This window comes from Crocuta crocuta, unplaced genomic scaffold (genome assembly GCF_008692635.1).
Source record: "Crocuta crocuta isolate KB4526 unplaced genomic scaffold, BGI_CrCroc_1.0 scaffold39, whole genome shotgun sequence".
In the NCBI taxonomy this organism is placed as follows: Eukaryota; Metazoa; Chordata; class Mammalia; order Carnivora; family Hyaenidae; genus Crocuta; species Crocuta crocuta.
This window is the reverse complement of record NW_027533334.1, coordinates 8,165,336-8,186,467: the sequence shown is the minus strand read 5'-3', so window position 1 is coordinate 8,186,467 and position 21,132 is coordinate 8,165,336. Positions and strand designations below refer to the sequence as shown.

General features: G+C 44.7%; 1 protein-coding gene across 2 annotated transcripts in view; it reads left to right on the top strand.

The window, feature by feature from the left end:
• The window catches only part of MATN2 (matrilin 2), a 117,603-nt gene that overhangs the window by 27,624 nt on the left and 68,847 nt on the right, over window positions 1–21,132 (top strand). For both annotated transcript variants that reach the window (XM_077748217.1, XM_077748216.1), the window contains exons 2-3: window positions 1,714–2,283; window positions 11,891–12,013. In XM_077748217.1, the coding sequence (XP_077604343.1) occupies window positions 1,714–2,283; window positions 11,891–12,013 (693 nt within the window). The remainder of the gene's footprint in view (window positions 1–1,713; window positions 2,284–11,890; window positions 12,014–21,132) is intronic.

Sequence of the window (21,132 nt, the reverse complement as noted above, 5' to 3'; positions counted from 1 at the left end):
TTTTCTCGTGTATCCAAATGTGTGATGATGCTACTCTTTCCCCTTAAGAACATATTGTGAAAATCAAATGAGGCCATAGTGATGAACGCGCTCTGGAAAATAGATTTTAAAACATCCCACAAACATCAGGTTTTATGTTGATCATTCTCCCAGAGTCCTCAAAGGCAGGTTCTGGGGCCTCTGGTTTGAGAAACACACTTTGAATTCACACAGCCCCAGCTTTATATGGGTGCAGCACAAGGTGGGTCTCTTGGCAGGATGCTGTTGTTTGGGGGTACTTCCTCGCCCCCAAATTGGAAGACTTGTGAGGCCACTGTGGATGAGGTGTGTGTGCAGACGCTCGGGACGAGTCACAGCCTGGCAAGCCGGCCTGGACAGGATGACCTCATGGGCCTTTCCCACTTTTCGTTTTGATGACTAGGTTCACTGTTTCATATTTGGCTTTCTCTCTCTTTCTTGCAGCTGTGGTGATTGGGATTTAGGGCAAGCATTTGGGATCCCTTTTCTAATCCCTGTCAAATCTGGATTTAGCTACAGAATCTGGGAAGGGAGGAGGGACTCACCCCCATCCCCACGCCCTGCTATTGGCTGGAGGCAGTAGCTCAGAACATCTGAGAAATTCCTCTACCCTGTGAGGCAGGAGGCTCTCACCTCATCCCCTATCAGCCTCTTCCCAGGATGTTACGAGTTTCACCCACAGACTCAAACCTCTTCTAGCCTTCTTGTTTGGGGGCTAATGGAATAAGTATGGTGGGGGTGAGGAAGAGACTTAACATTTACCTTTTCCCCACGTAACTGTGTCCTTTGTTCTTGATCGGTCCCTTCTCCAGTTTCAGTACACGCTCCCCTGGTTGAGGTTGAGTTCCCGTCCCCCAACCAGATTAGTGCAGCAATGGTCTGCATCACCACTGCCACCCTCCACCGGCTTGTTGTCATGTAACCTGCCTGCAGGTGAGCTGAGTTACATAGTATGATGCTAATATACCGTGCTCATCACCGGTGGCATCAGGTGCACATTTCCCAGGCCTTTTGTAGCTGGCTTCAGCTTGCCCTCCACCTCCATTCCTGTCTGCACCTCCTAGCAGCATGTCATCGCCCATTCCATTTCCACCACACTCGTGCCATCGCAGGCTTCTGTTCACGTGTCTCTCTCCACGTGTTCCTTCTCTGGAAGCAAACACCGCGTGAGGCCAGTTCATGTCCTATCTCCTTGACCCCAGCCCACTAACATCCCGGTTCTCTGAACATCGAGTGTCAGCACCTCACTGCTCCACACAAATTATTCTTTCATGTGTTCTGTTAGTTAAGTTTCCAAGGTCGATCGTAAGCTCCTTGGCTTTGCTCCCCACCCTAGGCTCCTTGCATATTCCCTGCAGTATCCTGCCAAGCTTATGCGGCACACGGTAAATAATAAAATCATTTTGGCCCCGCTCAGGTGTGTGCCCACCTAAAAACTGCATTGTTGACTTTCTAGAAACTGAAGTGTGTGTTTATCTTGCAAAAACAAATCGTATCTGTTTGTAGCCAATACTCATGATCACCCAGTCACGCAGTTTTTTTTTACCCTTGCAGCTTCCCCGCATGGGGAAGAAACACCCGTGGAGATTAGAGGTCTGGAAGGTGATCCCCAGCCCTAGGATTTCCAACAACAGCCAGGGAGGGCACTGGGCCTTGGCCCTCTGCTGATGGATCTGACCTCTCCTCTTTCCCCAGAGAGCTCCTGTGAGAATAAGCGGGCAGACCTGGTCTTCATCATCGACAGCTCCCGCAGCGTTAACACCCACGACTATGCAAAAGTCAAGGAGTTCATTGTGGACATCTTGCAATTCTTGGACATCGGCCCTGATGTCACCCGAGTGGGCTTGCTGCAGTACGGCAGCACCGTCAAGAATGAGTTCTCCCTCAAGACCTTCAAGAGGAAGTCTGAAGTGGAGCGTGCGGTCAAGAGGATGAGGCACCTGTCCACGGGCACCATGACGGGGCTGGCCATCCAGTATGCCCTGAACATCGCATTCTCAGAAGCAGAGGGGGCCCGGCCCCTGAGGGAGAATGTGCTGCGAGTCATAATGATCGTGACCGATGGGAGGCCACAGGACTCCGTGGCTGAGGTGGCCGCAAAGGCACGGGACACAGGCATCCTGATCTTTGCCATTGGCGTGGGCCAGGTGGACCTCAACACACTGAAGGCCATCGGGAGCGAACCGCATGAGGACCACGTCTTCCTGGTGGCCAACTTCAGCCAGATGGAGTCGCTGACCTCGGTGTTCCAGAACAAGTTGTGCAGTAAGTGCTGCTCCCCTGGGGCTCCTCCAGGGGGAATCATTAGGATTCCTTCTTTCATCTCCCTGTGTTGATTGTGTGCTACGTCGTCCGAGGTACCCTGCTGACAAGGGGTGTCAAAGGCCAGGGTAGACACGGCCTTCTCCTGGGGCTACACTCTGACCAAGGAGACAGATAGTGAGGATATAATGACGCAGATAAATAAGTAACTGCAGTCGGAACAATGTCATGGAGGAAGAATTCAGGGCAGGACCCAACCTAAGCCAGGGCGCCCAGGGAGATTTCTCTGGGGAAGGGACATTTGAACCCAGACAGCAGAATGAGTACGAGTAGATGGGCAAAGCTTTTCTCCAGCACTTTGGACTGCCCTGGCGTTCCCTAAGTTAGAATTTATGAGTTGGAATAGAGATGAGAACAGGAGGGCAAAAAAGTTCCATACTTTCTCCTTGGATGGGGTCGAATGCCAAGAATTATTGCCCCATGGTGGCGCTAGTGCTGGGTATTTTCTCCTCAAAGAGGCCCAATGCACAGGGAGGGCTGAGGTTTGGTCCCCTCCTTCTGCGAGGGGGACCTGCCCGTATCCTTGAGCTGCCTTCTATTTCAAGGGTCCTCTGCCCTCTCTTGCTTTCTAACCCTACTCTCCACAGGGCTTCTCTCGCCCTTCCTTGCCAGATGGCGCTCAGTTTCCTGCACCCAGAGCTCCTCCTCAGTTGTATGAAGCAGGTCCACTTGCCAGTCCCGTTTCCTGCTTCAGTAGCTGGCTTCTTGTCCCGTCTTCCTCGAGGACGGCAGGGGCTCAGGGGGCCACCCGGCCTCCCCTCTGCCTCCTGACCTGGTAAACTGGCCGTGTCTTACCTTGGAAACTGGAGTCGTGCCTCCTGACCTGGTAAACAGCGTCTGGTCTTACCTTGGCCACCTCCGTTTGTCCCTGTCCCCTCCACCTGCCATGCTTTTTTGACGGGAAGCAAAAGGAAGGATCTATTTTGAAATAACTAGTGTTCCCCGGGAGTGTGAGTGGAGAATGAGCTTAAGGACCATACTCATCTCCAGCTCCCCAGGAGTAGGACCCTGCCCCTTTAGGGGCTCTGAGGACTCTGACTGTGTTCTCAGAGTCTACACAGCCTTGGGACCTCCGATTCTCCACCGAAGCCTCAGGGAGGAAAGATGGTGCGTTTTGACGTGGTGTTGTTGTTTTTTTAATCCCATGTTGAGAACTAACCTCAAAAAGCAGAGACTCCATTATTTCTCAAGTCAAAAGATTTACTTAAAAAATCAATGCCATGAAGGAAAAAGAACCTTTTTCTCTGCAATGTCACTTGGAGAATTTTCAAAAGTGCCATTTGGCCTGGAGCCGCAGAAGGGCCGTGTTGTGGCGTGCCGTGGCCCAGGCCTCCTGGTCAACGTCAGCCGGTGGAACACGCTGCAAACATTTGAAGGTTTATGGCTTTCAATGACTTCTGCAGAATTTATGTTCCCCTTTTCCTGGAAATATTAAAAAAGACATTGGTTCCGTAACAGTATCGATGGGCTTATTCATCTGTCTTGGAAAATGTCAATGGAGTTCTTTTATGAGTGCTCTGGATTTGTCAGCAAATGGAAAGGCAGCATGAGGCGGAGGCCATGGACTTGTCTGAATCAGAAGCTTCTCTGTGTGCTTCATGGTCAGGCAGCAAAATTAAAAGGCAGGTTAGATCCTCCACCCCGCACTTTGTTGTCATCTGGAAGCTCGAAGAAAATCTTGGGATTCTGCCATTCGCCTGTTTCTGTGGCCCAAGGACCCAACCCCCCCTCTCCCGCCCCATGGCAGGGTTCTGCTGTGCAGACCCATCCTGAAAGGCTGAGGAGGTCCTGGGGCCTCTTAATCAATGGTGCAGTAAAGATTGCAATAACTAATATTTATAAAGCACTTGCCTTCCTGTTCTTGTATTTGATCCTCGCAAAAATCTGGGGGAGGCAACACAATACCATCCCTCCGACTTTATGCCTGCGTATGTGAATTCCCCAGGAACGCACAGCCAGAAGGTTGTGGGTTCCGCTTCCAAAGTTCTTGCTCATTTTACTCTGCCGCAAGCCAGGGGTTATGAATTCCACTTTTAAGGTAAGCCATTTTCTGGTGGCCACCTCCACAGCCCAGCCATGCTAGGTGAACCGGCTGTGAGGTTGACATTCACGCCGGAATTTATAGGAAGCTTTGTGGGGTAGGGGAAGGAGCAGACTTGAGCCTCACCATCCCCGCCTGCCAGCTGTATGATACTTTGCAACTCTGTGAAATTGGGATTTTACCTACAGAGTAGATGTGTGAACGGGTGTTATCAACTGGAGAGTCCGATTCAGGGTGCACCATGTTGTGTGATTACAGTCAGGTACACAGAGGACCAGCCCGTTAGGCAGGTGGTCCCCGTTTTGGTCTGCACTCCAGTTATCACACAGCAACGAGCATCTTTCAAATTCCTGGCATCGGTGAGGTTTTGTTCCTTAAACATTTACGGGGCTGCACTCTGATAACAGCAGCTATTTTTGTCCGGGGCTAAGTATTTTCCATACTTTCTTCATTTCATACTTATAACAGGCTTTGGAGGCAGATGCTATTATTATTCTCATTTTACAGAAGTGGAAACAGGCTGAGAAAGGATAAGCAACTTTGAATATCAGGATTACAGTTTTTTCAGGCCTGAGGGTTCCATGCTGGTGGGAAGATGCTCTCATCACAGAGAAGTGGGATGTCGGCACCTCTCTCCAAAATGTGCACCTCAGAGGCCTTGGAGAATTGAGGGAAGGGAGGCACTGAGGGAATTCTGGTCAGAGACTACCTGGGTCTCCCTAGGGATTCCTAGAGAGCTTTAGAAAGGAGATGATAATAATAATCATTACTATTTATTTATTGAAACACTTTTTAATGTTTTATTTACTTTTGAGAGAGAGAAAGTGTGGCAGAGGGGCAGAGAGAGAGAGAGAGGGAGACAGAATCCAAAGCAGCCTCCAGGCTCTGAGCTGTCAGCACAGACCCTGATGCGGGGCTAGAACTCATGAACGAGATCATGACCTGAGCTGAAGTTGGACGCCTAATCAACTGAGCCACCCAAGTTCCCCTAATCTTTACCATTTATTGATATTAATGTGTTCATGCACTGTTTTGAGCCATTAGCCTACATTAACTCATTTTATTCACACAACACACCTGTGAAGTAGGTGCTCTTCTAATTCTCATTTTACGGAAGGGGAAACTATGACCCAGAGAGGTTCAATGACATGTCCAAGGTCACACAGCACTGTCGGAGAGTTGAGATGTGAGCCCAGGCATTGTGGCTCAGAGCCTACATCTTGACCATTATGTACTACAAAGCCCTGAAAGATGAGTGGGAGTTTCCTGGCTAACCGAAGGGAGTGGGGGGGGGCGACAGCAGTAAGCCAGGAAAGGAAAGACATTTTCAATGGATTTTTCTGTTTCGTTAGAACAACAATAACAACAGCAAGAACTCATCCATATTCTCTCTTAACTTCGTAGCCTGCTAAGGAGATGTGACCCACGTTTGAAAAATGCTGCCGAAGGGGTAGGCAGGGAAGTGGGGCCATGCTGCAGCTAGGGGCGGGATTTCAGAGGGAAGAAGGGCTGGGGCCCCTGCACCTGGAGCAGAGCTGAAAAATGCTGCTTCTCTGCGGACCAGAGGAGACGGACAGTCTTCCTGTGTGCTCAGAGCAGGTCCTTTATTATAAAACTAGGAACAGAGTAGGCTCTGGAGCCCGACCGCCCTTGAGTGGGAGACCTGGCTCTGGCTCTCCCTGGCCGTGTGGACATGAACTTGGGCACAGCGGTGGCTTTATGTCCGCGGGCAGTAAATTCCCACGCCAGCCACAGCGAGGGGGAGACTGCCGGGGTTGCATTCTCAGGCCACCCCTGAGGGCACTGGAGGAACTCGGAGACCAGGTAGCCTGTGAATTGAGGCCCTGTCTACAAGATGACCAAAACCTACGCATCCTGGGCTCTTTTTTACCACCCAGGGAGAGAGGACACTGGATTTAGGGGCTGAAAAATGCAGGTCTATGCTGAGCTCTCTGATGACTCATTGTAAGCTGGGCAGGGCTGCTTTTAAGTCGCCTCTTGCTACCTGCTGTATCAGCCAAGCCTGGTATTTGGAGCCCAGAGGCTGACTGTTCCTACCCCAACAGCCCCACCCCACCCAGGCCAGGCACGAAAGAAGACTTGGATAGTGTTCCCAAGACACACCTTTCATCAACCAGCCTGAGCAAAGTCTATGCTTATTACAGCCCTTTGGGGCTCTGGTGTTAAGCGGGAGGCCAGATTGATTTCAACAAATGACTCTACGTACCCAGTAATTGTTCCTTTCTAGACCCCCAGTCAGTCTCCTACCATTCCTTTGATCATTTATACATTTGTTAATAGGCATTTATGCACATTTATATTACCTAGTTAAAAAAAGTCAAGTCCTGGGGGCACCTGGGTGGCTCAGTCAATTAAGCATCCTACTTCAGCTTGGGTCATGATCTCACTCACAGTCCGTGGGTTCGAGCCCCCTGTTGGACTTTGTGCTGACAGCTCGGAGCCTGGATCCTGCTTCGGATTCTGTGTCTCCTTCTCTCTCTGCCCTCCCCACTTGCACTCTGTCTCTCTCTCTGTCTCTCAAAAATAAACATTAAAAAAGTTTTTTTTTTTTTAATCCTGTCCTGCCAATGACCTAGTTTGCTGATTAGTGATTGCTTCCCCAGAACACAAAGCCTTGACCCAGTTACAACCTATCAGGCCTTCTGAGAAATCCGTCCATTGCTGGCCAGGGGAGGAGACAGGATGGTCACCTCCCCTTCAGTCACCCACGGACGTGGCTCCCACAGGACAGCAGGGGTGTGAGGATGACATTGCTTTTGGAAACACCAGTCACTCATCCATAAAATTTTACAGATGAAACATTTTTATTTTATCTTAGTAAAAATATTTGGGATTCTTGGGGCGCCTGGGTGGCTCAGTTGGTTAAGCATCCGACTTCAGCTCAGGTCATGATCTCACGGTTCGTGGGTTCGAGCCCCATGTCGGGCCCTGGGCTGCCAGCTCAGAGCCTGGAGCCTGTTTCGGATTCTATGTCTCCCTCTCTCTCTGACCCTCCCCTGTTCACGCTGTCTCTCTCTCTCAGAAATAAATAAAACATTAAAAAATATATTTGGGATTCTTTTCGCTTGGAAGTATCAGAAATTCAATTTGAACCAGTTTTTAAGGGGGGGGTTGTATTATATTACCTCATGGAAATAAGGTATATTTTAATGAATATATATTCATATACATGATATGTCATATTAATGAATGACAGTCCCACTTTCTCTCTACCTTCTCCCTCTGCCTCTCTTTCCTCTCTGTTCCATGGGCAGAAAGTGTGTACCCTGTCTGCCCCCCAATATTCACTTGCCTTTGGTTTAAGTCTCTTTTCGCTCAGTTCTAGCTCCTGGATGCCAAGAAAGACTCTGATGGTCACACCCTGTGCTGGTCACTGGCCTCCGAGAGTGGGGCTGCCTCATACCAACACGTGGGCAGTTCCTACAGTCCCCATGCATTTGAAGTGAGAAGGAAAGGCAGTTTCTATAAAAGGGAACATTTGGGGGCAGGGTGCTACACAGACAAAATAATAAGGTCTATATTGAGGGTCCCTAGACACCATTCATGCTTTTAGTCTACAGGTGAAGAAACAGGTCTAAAAGGGCTACCCAACTCACCTGCACTTCCCTCCCTTGATCAAGGCAGAGCAGGACCAGAACACAAGTCTCCTGGCTTCTTACCTGGTGTGCTTTCCATTGTACCAAGTTACAGTCTCCTGGTTCTAATTCTTCTATGGCACACAGCCAAAACAAGCCTTGGTAACAAGCTGTCACTCTAAAACCCTGTGCAATAGTTCTTTTAATTTCCCCACTTGCCAGGAGAAGGGAGTAGAGTTTAGGGAAATTAAGTAATTCATACAAAGTCATAATAAGTTGAGCATTCAGGGAGTCTGCTTCTAGAAGCTGTCCTCTTCAACACTGTGCTGTCTGCTGCCCAACAGATATGTCCTCTGCCTCACATCTCCTGCCCCCTTATGTTGCCTGCCAGGGTCCTCAGGGGAAGATGGGCACCAGTCATCACATGGGCCTCACACCAGTGGATAACTGCTGTGTGGCTTGTTTCCAAACTTGAGACTTCCTTCATTACGGAGAGGGACACACTGAAAGTTCTTCAGGAACTCCCCCCCACCCCCATGCCTGTGGGTTATTTGGCTCCAACAGTCCAGGAAAGGAAGAGGGCCTTCCATGGTGCACAGCAAATGCATATTAAAAACAGGATCATGATTCTCCACTCATAACACTGTCAAAAGCTAACATTTTGATAATCCCAAGTGCTGAAGATTTTTAGTCTCCTGCATTGCTGGTGTGAGCTACCTTGCAAGGCAATTAGGCCACATCTATTCGAACTGGGATCCAGTCCTAGCAAAACAACCATACATGTGCTCAAGGAGAGGTGTTTGAGAACATTCATCACAGCATCATGCGAGTGAAAATTTGGGAGTGTGCAAATGACGGCTGATGGGGAAGTGACTAAATACAATGAGGAAGAATCATAGGATCGATAGATAAAGCAATTGAAGGGACTAAACTACATCTAACATATTTGATCAAATCTAAGATATACAGTCAATTCTCATTCTCAGTAATTATGTTCTATAAAGTCCTTGTGAATGCTGGATTTGCAAATGCTGAACCACAGCTCCTGGGGGAAATATGGAGTTGGGTTCCTACAAGTCTCTAGTCTCCACATTTTTGTTAACCGATCAATACATGAACTTGTTATGTGTGTTTAAAGACGCCTTGTTTACTATACATGTTGATTTATTAACACTGAACTCACAGCCAGCAGCACGATTATTGAAGCCAGGGCCTGAAATTTATCGAGCACACATCTTCCTTGCAAGGCACCTACCACCTGCTTGCACCCAGGAGCACCAGACACACATCACTAGCACTTCATGTCAGCAAATGTCAGCAAATGCTAGCACTTTGACACTGTGCTCAGGGCCATGTGAAACAGCAAAATCACCAACAGAAAAGCACAAAAATCATAAAATGAGGTGCCATATAGACCTCAAAAGGGATACTTGTTTACCATCTGAGAGCTGAAACGAGGAGGTGGGACTTCACTTTATCCCACCCCAGCTGGCAATGTGCGCATGAGGTGAGGCAAATTTTTCATCACTGAGTATGCCTATATGGATTTCATTTTGAGTACTGATTTCAGGGTTACAAATACATTTTAGTGAGTCGGCAAGTTCACAAATATGGAATCTGTGAATAATGAGGATCAACTGTACACGGCTTCACATCTTAACATCCTTCATTCTGGGGTGTATCTTACATTCCTTGTAAGATAGTGTATACACCAACATGGATAAAACCTGCAGTTAGTGTTGAGTGACGACCAGTGCATAGAGGATGAGCCCACATATGTAAAATAAGACAATAAACCACGATGCTTCCCTTTGCTACATATGGGGCAGTCCCTGGAGCACTGTTCTAAGCACTTTACCATCTTAATTATTTTAACCCTGAATTTTAACCCTTCCAAGTCTCTTATGAAGTAGGAGCTATTTTTATCCCCATTTTACTGAGGGGGCTGCAGAGGGAGAGGGAGAGAGAGACTCTTAAACAGGCTCCATGCCCAGTGTGGAGCCCCACATGGGGCTTGACGGGCTTGATTTCATGACTATGATATCATGACCTGAGCCAAAATCAAGAGTCAAAGCCTCAACCAACTGAGCCACCCAGGCGCCTCTTATACCCATTTTATACAAAATGGTTATGAAAATTGTCTATGGTTACAGAAACATATTTCTCTCACATCAAAGTACAACTGACTGATTGGATTTAACTATGAACTTTCCAAACATTGTATCTTTTTTAAAAGTTTATGTATTTTTAATATAATTTATTGTCAAATTGGCTTACATACAACACTCAGTGCTCATCCCAACAAGTGCCCTCCTCAATGCCCATCACCCACTTTTCCTTCTCTCCTACCCCCATCAACCCTCAGTTTGTTCTCTGTATTTAAGAGTCTCTTATGGTTTGCCTCCCTCCCTCTCTGTTTGTAAATGGGTTTTTCTCCCTTTCACTTCCCCCATGGTCTTCTCTTAAGTTTCTGAAGATTCACATATGAGTGAAAACATATGACATTTGTCTTTCTCTGACTGACTTATTTCACTCAGCATAATACCCTTGAGTTCCATCAATTGATGAATAGATAAGTTTATATATTTTGAGAGAAAGAGAGAGAGCACATGTGTGTATGCACGCATGAGCAAGGTGGGGGCAGAGAGAGAGAGGGAGAGAAAGAGAATCCCAAGCAGGCTCTGAACTATCAGTGCAGAGCCCCACGGAGCCCATCACAAGGTTTGAACTCACAAACCCTGAAATCATGACCTGAACCGAAATCAAGGGTGGGACACTTAACCAACTGAGCCACCCAGGTGCTCCCATTATTTGTATCTTAACAGAAGTTAAAACAGACAATCATAAACTCACAACAATCAATCTAAATTATAGTGTTAAGTATTTTAAAAGTTTTTGTAAACCAACTTGGCAATAAACCATGTAAGGAAAAAAATAAATAAACATTAAAAGATTAAAAACAAAGAATTTTAGAAGTTTTACTCCTCTATTTCCCACTGTATTTCTTATTTAGAAGTAATGAGATATATATATGTTACACCATCGGTTTCATCAGTAGCTCAGTTTTCCTAAGCACTGGATTAATGAGATTAATCTTAGGTTTTGAAAGCCTCTGTTATTTAGACATCTTTTTTGTTTATGAGAACACTTGCATAACTTGTACTCTGTTTGTAATGATGCTCGTTAATTTTAAATATGTTCAAGTTGAATTATGTTGAGTAAAGTAATAAATTAAGATTTAAAAAAAAAACTATGAGAATTTTTATGAGCTGCAGACAGACCTATGCAAGAATTGATGTTACTGAAAGCCGAGGTACTTCAGATACTAAATTCGGTAATATTTTAAATTGACAGAAAGATTAAGGAAACATGGAACTTAGGAATGCATTTTTTACTCCAAAATATTCTGTATAACACGTTTGCATATTAAAAGGTGGCTCTTGGGATTCATAGTCCCCCAAAACTATTGACTCTTACCATATCCTCATTTAACTAATATCTTTTCCTACAAGCCCATTGCTGCCCACTGAAAAATCTACGTTAGCCAAAGCCCCCTCGGGTATCAGCAAACTTTCTGATTCCCCAGTTGAATATTATTAATTGAACCATGAAATTTCCCTTTTCTGTAGATCATTTTAGACCTGTTTTTATGGATATTGGCCATTTCATATGTCAACCTAGCATCATTTTTCCCTTTAGCCCTCTGTGGCCCTTTATCTATAGATTCCTGATGGCGTTTGTCTAGAACTGCCTAGTCCAGCAAGAGGCTGTGACTCCTCTGGAGGGTATGGACTGCAGCCTGTTTTCCTTTGGGTCCTGCTTCCTGCTTCACAGAAGGTTCTGAATGAATGTGGGTGGGTGAAGTCAGAGAAAGTGTCATCATTGCTTTAACTTGCCATATCTTCCCTTACAGCGGTCCACATGTGCAGCATCCAGGAGCATAACTGTGCCCACTTCTGCATCAATACCCCCGGCTCATACGTCTGCAGATGTAGACAAGGGTACATCCTCAACTCGGACCAGACGACTTGCAGAAGTAAGATTGCTTTGCTGGTGTATCTGCGCTGTCCTCCTCTGCCCTCTGCTCTCTCAAGGGCCTATTAAATTCATCTGTGGCCTTTTGCCCAACTCAGTCATCATCTCCTTAAGGAAAGAAAGGGGGATTTATAACTTGTGTATTTTAGAAAATGTTTTAAATGTTTATTTACTTGAGAGAGAGAGATAACAGGAAAGGGGCAGAGAGAGGGAGACACAGAATCCAAAGCAGACTCCAGGCTCTGAGCTGTCAGCGCCCGATGTGGGTGCCTGAGATCATGACCTGAGCCAAAGTCGGACGCTTAACCAACTGAGCCACCCCGGTGCCCTTATAACTCATGTATTTTTTGTCGACCTCCATCTCCCACCCCGCCATCATAGTGCTTGGACCAGAGCCAGCACAGCACACAGTAGTCCAGCAGGAAGAGTTACAAGACCATTGGAGGCACCTTCTTAGAAATAGCCTTTTTGAATTCATGAGCTGGTGTCTTTGACTTCCAGAATGTTCTTTAGGGGGAACCACTGGCGAGCCTTTTCATCCACTGTCTCTATTAACTGTACCCTGAGGAATTGTTTCTGTAATTTAGCCTCTTCTCTGAAGCATTGACTTAGGATGAGTTATTAACATCGGCTGGGAAAGATTATTCCAGCTCTGTGTTAGAGGTGTGCAGGGGTCTAGTAGCTTTGGAGAGGGACACGTTATAGGTCTCCTAAGTTTAAAAAAAAAACAAACGGTCAAATAGTTTAGAAGTATAAATAGAACTCAGATTCTCCTTCTTTTTGTTTTTTGGCCAATCCCCCAAACTAGACAACATACTAACATTTGAGCCAGCAAGGGGTGATCTGCCTCTTAGAGGAGAGAATTCCCTAGTCACTGAGTGTTTGCCTACATATGTATGTTTTTAAGTTGTAAGGAAAGCCACTGTGTTCACCCATGAACAATCAGGCTACCAAACAGGCTGACTCAAGATGTAAGGAGGACCGGCTCACACAGAGGCAAATAAAACTCAGCTAGTCTGACGTGCAGTTCATGCAATACATATTGTGATTATACCACACGTTAAGCAATTAAGCATTAATGGAAAGCATTTGCACAAATAGCTGTAATTAGCATCACATATATAGAGCCAAACCACATTTTCCTGTTTTCTTCCCACTTCATTTTCGGGGTTGCAAATTGTTGGATAGAGGCCTCCTGCCCCACCAAGGTTAGGGAACATCTGCTTGACCCCTCCCGTTCTGTGGCCTGTGGAGACACAAAGCTTCCTGGAGCAGGTACTCCTTGTTCCTTGGCTCCTCCCAGACTTCAGATCCCAGATTCCTGAGTGCAGCCTGAATCCTCCTGATGTGCTTGAACCTCTGACCCTTCTTCAGTTTCCACAACAAAACTCACTCACACACAACCCTCATGGACTTGATAGAATTCACTGGGGAAATGGGGGGGCCTCAGCAAGGTCACCTCACACACCGTTCAGCAAACAACCTAAATGTCTTTTTTAGACACCCCTGCCCCCTTCAGGAGCTCCGCCTGCCCCCTCTCCCAACCTCTTCAGGAGCTCCCCCTCAGCAAGTGGTTTCTTCTGAAGAACGCTCGGCCTTTCGCCACCTTGCTTATTCCCTTCCTGCCCTTCCCTTCTTAGCAGTACAAGAAATTTCTCCCCTTGTCTTCTGCCTCAGTGGCCCGCTGCAATGGAGGCATCTGCTGTCATTCATTTTCCATGAGCCGGCTTAGTCAAGTCAGAGGAATTTGGGGACTAGCAAATAAAGAAAGAATAGAAAGTCCTCTCCTGTAGTGTCACGAGCCAGGCCTTCCCTTCCCCACGCCAGGTTTGGTTAACCCCTGCCTGCTGCCACCTCAAGCCCGAGGCCCACAGGCTCTCCCCAGCGTTGATCTGGCCTGGGCTCCCTGCTGTGGGAGGAGGGCTGTGGGAGCAAATAGCAGGAAGCAGAAACCACCTGGGCTTCAGACAGACTGACCAGGTGGAGGAGCACGGCGGCCCAGGGCAGAGGTTCTCAAGCTCCAGTAACTAAGGGCCACTCAGGAAGCTGCCCGGGTCTCACCCCCAGAGATTCAGAGTCAACGGGTTTGGCGTGGGGCCCGGGAGAAAGCATTTTCAGTGAACTTCTGACATGGCTTGTGCCAAGGCTCTTGAGATCTACTGGCATCAGCAACAGCGGGACGGGAGGAAAGGGCTTCAAGTTAAGGGAGAAGAGAAAGACCTGGAGCCAGGGCTTTGCCGTCCCATCTGGCCCAGCCTTCCAGTCACCCGGAAACAGTTAGCCCCCCTTCACTGTCAGCACCAGACTTAGCTGAGTAGGTACAGTCATAAAGAGCAGTAATCTCTCTCTCTCTCTCTCTTTCTCTTTCTCAAACAAAGATAATAACTCTTTTGTTTGCAAGTCTGAAATTCTATATAGGCCAGTGGTATAGTCCTCACACTTCGTTTTCAATCCTGGCATTCAGGCTGTGCGTGTCTCACCCTGAGCTGGTTATTTAAACTCCTTAACTCCACTTCCCCACCCATAAAATGGGAAGGGTGGTGACACATTAATACCTGACTCATCGATAAGTCCCTGTTAGCCTATGGTTTGGGTCTGGTGGACAGTTAAGAGTTATGCCAAGGGAAGTCAGGGCCATACCTCGACTTCTGTTTGTGAATGGCTGCCCCAGCATTGAGAGAGGCTCAGTGGGCCTGGAGAGGAATGAGACCCAGCTCTCTCCATTTTTGAGCACATACGATGTGCCACGCAACATTCAAACACTACTGGAAAGAAAATAGGGAATAAAACAGCAATGTCCCTGCTCACTTTCTTGCATGGGAGTAATTCAAACAAACAACAAAGGTAATTGCAACCAAAAGCAATTGTAGCCCATCCCCAGCTCAGTGGGTCACACGAGGTCAGGCCCAGCTACAACCACGTGACTTATTAAGCACCCACCATGTTCTAGGAGCTCTCCTGGTGCCTTATATGTGTTATCTCATTTAATCCAGGCAATGAGCTCTTAAAGTAGGTTTTATCATTCTCATTCTACAGAGAAGGANCCCCGCCAAAAGGTTAGACAATTTACTCAAGGTCACATGGCTAGTACTATGACCAAACCGGAATCCAGTCGCTGTTATGTAGGAGTCCATGTTATTAGCTCTTAACCACGAGTGATACTGTCCCATGATCCTTGAGGGCCCCCAGATGGCAGCAGGGCAATCCTGCAACCAGAGAAATTCCTCCAGACCCAGGTTCATAGGCTCACTGATCCCCAGGGAGACTGAGAACTAATTCAACAGGACTGACAATGAAAGGATTATCATTACCCTAAGCCTGTTGCTGTGACACTGTCATGATATGGAATGATTTGAGAGGACCTCTCAGGCAATTGCCTTCAGATGCCCACACCCCTGCGCCCCCATAGCCACCATTTTGTGTTCGTACCTGTCTGTGTGAAGAGGAGGCAGACACAGCTAACTCAGAGATCCTTCCAGTGGAAATGGGCCCTGGCTGTCAGACTTTGAGCTCCCTCTCCCGCATAGCCCAAGAATCCTACTCCCTCCTGGTGTCCCACATGGATGATGGTGCATGTCCACCCACCACATGGGATACCAAGTTGTTACAAAGCACCTCCATCCCATCTCCAGACAGTGTGGACTGATGGTTGAGCTAAAATCCTACTCTCCATGATTCCCACCTTTGATCCTATTTTGCTAACTACAGCTATTCACCAGAAAGTGTACTTCCTTTTCCAAATAAAGAGAAAACCCTTTGATTATTGAAGTGTTATTCCCCCCTCATTAATTTTCTGTTTTTCAGGGGAAGCATAAATACATCTTTAAGTAACTGGGTTTGGGGTCTCTTCATAGTCCAAATAATCCTCTTCTGGACACTATTTGGTCAGTGCCTCAAAATGTGCTCTTCCATTCAAAGACTAGACCAAGCATATTAAATAAATATTACCTTCAAACTTCTGCCCGTACGAGCAGTATGGAAGTTACCGGAAGTCAACATTGTGGATTCTTCTGTCCTCCAAAATGTCTTCCCCATCCCATACCTCTATATGAGATATGTGGAAAAGTGTCAGGACAGTGGCTGGCCCAAAAGGCTCAAGAGAAGTTTATGTCCTCGCTTTCCCCATTAAAAAAAAACACACAGGGGTAAAAACCCTCTTGAAATATGCCCGTCTTCAAGTGTCTATTTCCCCCTAACATTCCCCTCCCTTTGAATTCCTTTCCCACTAATAGGAAAGAACTTTATCTTCTTTGCTTTTCTTTATTTATGGTTTTTAAATAAGGAATTTCCCTTCCCTTCTTGAATATTTAATCTATCTGGAAAAATATTGAAAATACAACATTTAGAAATTTTCACTTGGTGAAAAAATGTAAACTGTCTTATCCAGCATTTCTCTCTCTCTCTCAAGAACCCTAGCAAATACATTTTATTGCTTTCAGTCTTCAGATATGTTCCTGACATTATTTTTTCCAAGCTACGCAAGTGATTTAACAGCTTTTATTTTAAAGTTTAATCAAGGGGCATGATCCAGAGAAACAATCATATTATTAAAAAGGGAAAAGAAAATTATAACCAACATCCTTCATGAATTTAGATGCAGAGATTCTCGAAGACTTAGCAAATGGAATCCATATTTATATACTGTAATCAAGACCAAATGAGGTTTATCCCAAGAAGGCAGGTTTGCTTTAACATTCAAAAAGCAATCAATATAATTCACCATATTTAAAAATGAAAAATGAAAAAATTTAAAAATGAAAAAATACATAATCATTTTAGTAGATTCAGAAAAAGTATTGGAAAATACCCAATACTCATTCATGATAAAAACTCTCAGCAAACTAGCAATAAAAGAGAAATTTCTCAACCTGATAAAAGATATCTATGAAAAAAACATATGATAAATATGCCATACTCTAGAGTGAAAGATTAAATCCTTTCCTCCTGAGAGAAGGAACGGGAAGACTGTGTTCATTCTCACCACTTTATTCAGCATTGTGCTGGAGGTCCTAACTGATATAGTAATGAAATAAAAAGAAATTAGAAAACCAAACAGATTGGAAAGGAAAAAGTAAAACTGTCTTTATTCACGGACTATGTGATTGCTTATGTGAGAGCTGGTAGAATCTTCAAAAAGCCACTAAAATTAACAAAAGAACTTAGCAAGGTTTTAAGATACAAAGTCAATATACAGAATTATTTGACTGTATTTTTACATACTGGCAACAAAAATCAGAAATTGGAAATATGTAAATTAGGGATGAAGTTGACAAAAGTGTGCATGATCTATACACTGAAAAGTACAAAAGATTTCTGCAATAAATTAAAGAAGACCTAAATAAATGGAGAGATATACTATGTTTATGGGATGGAAGACTTAATATGACTAAGATATCAATTCTTTCCAAATTGATCTATAGATTCAAAGCAATCCTTGTCAAAATCCTAGCAGACTTTTTAAAGTGGAAATTATCTGATTCCTATATATATATATGAAATATATATATATGAAAATGCAAAAGAACTATCATAGTCAAATACAGTTGATTCTTACTATTCATTATATGTTTTATAAGTCTCCATGAACATTGAACTAATGATTACCAGATCATTGCGCCTAGAAGAAATACAGGGTTAGGTTCTTGTGACCTTCTGGTCACAACGTTTTATCAGTGAATATATAACCTTGTTTTATGTGTATCTCTATTTATTATATTATATTATTTTTGGAAATGTTTTATTTGTGTGTGTGTGTGTGAGAGAGAGAGAAAGAGAGAGAGAGGGAGAGAGAACAAGTGGGGGAGGGGCAGAGAGTGAAGGGACAAAGGATCCAAAGCAGACTCTGTGGTGACAGCAGTCAGCCTGACGTGGGGGTCAAACCACAAGAACCACGAGGGTCACGACCTGAGCTAAAGTTGGATGCTTAACCCACTGAGCCACCCAGGCGCCCCGTGTGCCTCTTTTGAAGAGTACCTTATTGAGTATATATTACTGATTGGTTAACATTGAACTCACAGCGGCAGCCCTATTACTCATGCCTTAATGACGATCATCTAATGTACGTGTTTTCTTCATAAGGCACATTGCAGCTTTCTTGCATTTAGGAACATTGTCCAGCAGCACTTCAGCACTACTCCTGAGGGCCATTTTAAACAGAGAAATCACCGACAAAAAGCAAAAAGCATGGCACTAGATAGAACACAAAAAGGAAGCTGGTTTGTAGTTTGAGAGCTAAAATAAGAAGGGAGAGCATTGCCTTTTTTGAGCTTAACTGGGAACATGTGCATCAGGTAACTAAAATTTTTACCATTCTGTGCCCACCCATCAATGGTCATGAAAACACTGCAAATATTGATTTGGGTTACAAGTAAATTTTAGAAAGTAGAATGGTAAATATGGAATCTGCAAACAATGAGATCAATGAAAACTCTGAAAAAAAAGTTGGGGGGCTTAAATTACCTGATTTCAAAACTAATTATAAAGTAATAACAAACAGGGGCTCCTAGGTGGCTCAGTCGGTTAAGTGTCTGACTTTGGCTCAGGTCATGATCTCGCAGTTTGCGGGTTCAAGCCCCGTGTTGGGCTCTGTCCTGACAGCTCAGAGCCTGGAGCCTGCTTCAGATTCTGTGTCTCCCTCTCTCTCTCTGCCTCTCCCCCGCTCATGCTCTGTCTCTCAAAAATAAAATAAACATAAAAATAAAAAAATAAAGTAATAACGAACAAAACAGTATGTATAGGTGACATCAATGGACCAGAATATAGTTCAGGAATAGACCCATACACATATGGTGAAATGATTTTTGATAAAAGTGCCAAAGCAATTTGTGAGGAAAGAATAATGTCATCAACAAATAGTGCTATAACAACTGGATTGTCATGTGTGAAAACATGGACCTTGACCCTTACCTCACACCATATACAAAAATTAATTGAAAATTGATTTTAAATCTAAATGTAAGAGTAGAAGCAATTAACTGTCTACATGAAAATGTAGGAAAAAATTTTTTTTGATGACCCTGGGTTTGGCAAGGATTTTTAAAATAGGATATAAAACACAAACAAAAAAATCTCAATAAATTACACTTCATCAAAATCAAAACATTTGCTTTTCAAAATACACTACTACCAAAATGAAAAGGTGAACCATAGACTGAGATAAAGTATTTGTAAAACATATATTCAACCAAAGACCCTAGAATATATAAAGAATTCTTATAAGCCAATATTAGGAAAATAAACAACCCAGTCAAAATGGGCAAAAGATTTGAACAGACACTAAACCAGAGAAAATAGTTGGATGGCAACGAAGCCTGTGAAGAGACCTTCAACATTATTAGTCACTAGAGAAATGCAAATTAAAACCACAATGAGGTGCCACCACTAGATTGGATAAATTTTAAAATATTGGCCATAAAACATGTGTTGGCAAAGTTGGCAACAAGAACCATCATTGTTCCTGGCAGGAATGTAAAACGGTTCACCCACTTCGGAAAACAGCTTAACAGTTTTCTACAAAGCTAAAATATGTACCTACAATATGACCCAGCCATTCCATTCTTAGGTATTTACTGAAAAGAAGTTAAAGTTTATGTCCAAACAAAGATTTGAACACAAATGTTCACAGCAGATTTATTTGTAAGAGTCCCGAACTGGAAACAACCCAAATGTCCATCAGTAGGTGAATGGGTAACAAATTGTGATACATGCATGCAATGTAATACAACCAGGCAGTGAACAGAATAAACCACTGACACATGCAGCAAGCTAGATGAATTTCAAAATAACCATGCTGCATGAAACAAACCAAACAGAAAAGAGTGCATACTCTTTATAAATGATTCCATTTATAGAAAATTTTAGAAAATGGGAACTAATGTATGCTCTCTATGACTGAGAGCAGATTAGTGCTTGCCTGGGGACAGGGGCAGGGAGAGGGAGCAGGCAGAGGGATTATCGAGGGCCATGAGGAAACTTTGGAGGTTTGGAGTTTATGGTCATGTTCATTATCTTGATTACGGTGATGATACGTTGACATGTCAAATTTATCAAATTGCATACTTTAAATTTATGCAGTTTATTGTATGTCATTTATGACTCAATAAAGCAAATATATATATATATATATAGAGAGAGAGAGAGAGAGAGGAAGTCAGAACGAGGTGGTTTGGGAAGGTAAGTGATGCTGAGACGAAGCCTGCAAAATAAGAGTTTGGAGAAAGAGTCGTGGGCCAATCAGGGGAGGGGTTGTGGAGGAGGGGTTTTTTCTAACATGTCAAAGAAGCGAAATGCAGGGCTTATTGTCTTTGAGGGCTCTAACTGGACCAGACGGCCTCTCTGTAATGGTTTGTTTGGGGCATTAGTGGGGAATGAGGGAAAGAATTTAAGCTGGAACCAATTATGGAGCAATTTGATTCCCAGCCGTGGTCTTTGGTAGGTAAGGGGACTGAGCACAGGGTGTCAGGGGTAAAACTACCTTGTAGTAAACTGAGTCTGGCAGTAATATATATGTGGGATTCAAATTAGGTAGAGAGTGGGTGGAGAAGTACCACTCGTCCATCCATCCACCCATTCATCCATTCACTCATTCATTTATTCATCCAATACTTATTGGTTCCCTCTAGAGGCCTCTTATGCGATTGTGGGAGGAAAATGAGTGTTTCTCTTATATGTTTGAGACCCAAGAAATACTCAGATCTTGGTTTCCCTTGGTGCTCCACATGTGTGGAGCAGAAGGTGAACGATGCCATTAGTTTACAATTCTAATCAGCTCGGTCAGTTCAGTGCATGCTTCCTTATGCCCACAGCATTAATTAGGAGACCATAGCAATAATTCCCACACCAGGGAGGAGTTGATGACATAAGGGAGGGGATAGGGGGTATGGGAAGGTAGCACGATTTAGAATGACAGATCACTTCGGAGAGGAAACCTGGCTTGGAGGGAAACTAGTAAATCTGGGAAGGAGCCCACACAAGTGGTTTGATGCAGCTGGAGATGAGGGATTAGAGTTCAAGGAAAATCCCTGGTTGGATGTGGTTGGTGATAGCAATTGACCCCGAGAATGGATAAAATGTTGGAGGGAGAGAGGGCGCACGGAAGGGAAGGTCAGGATCTGAGGTTTG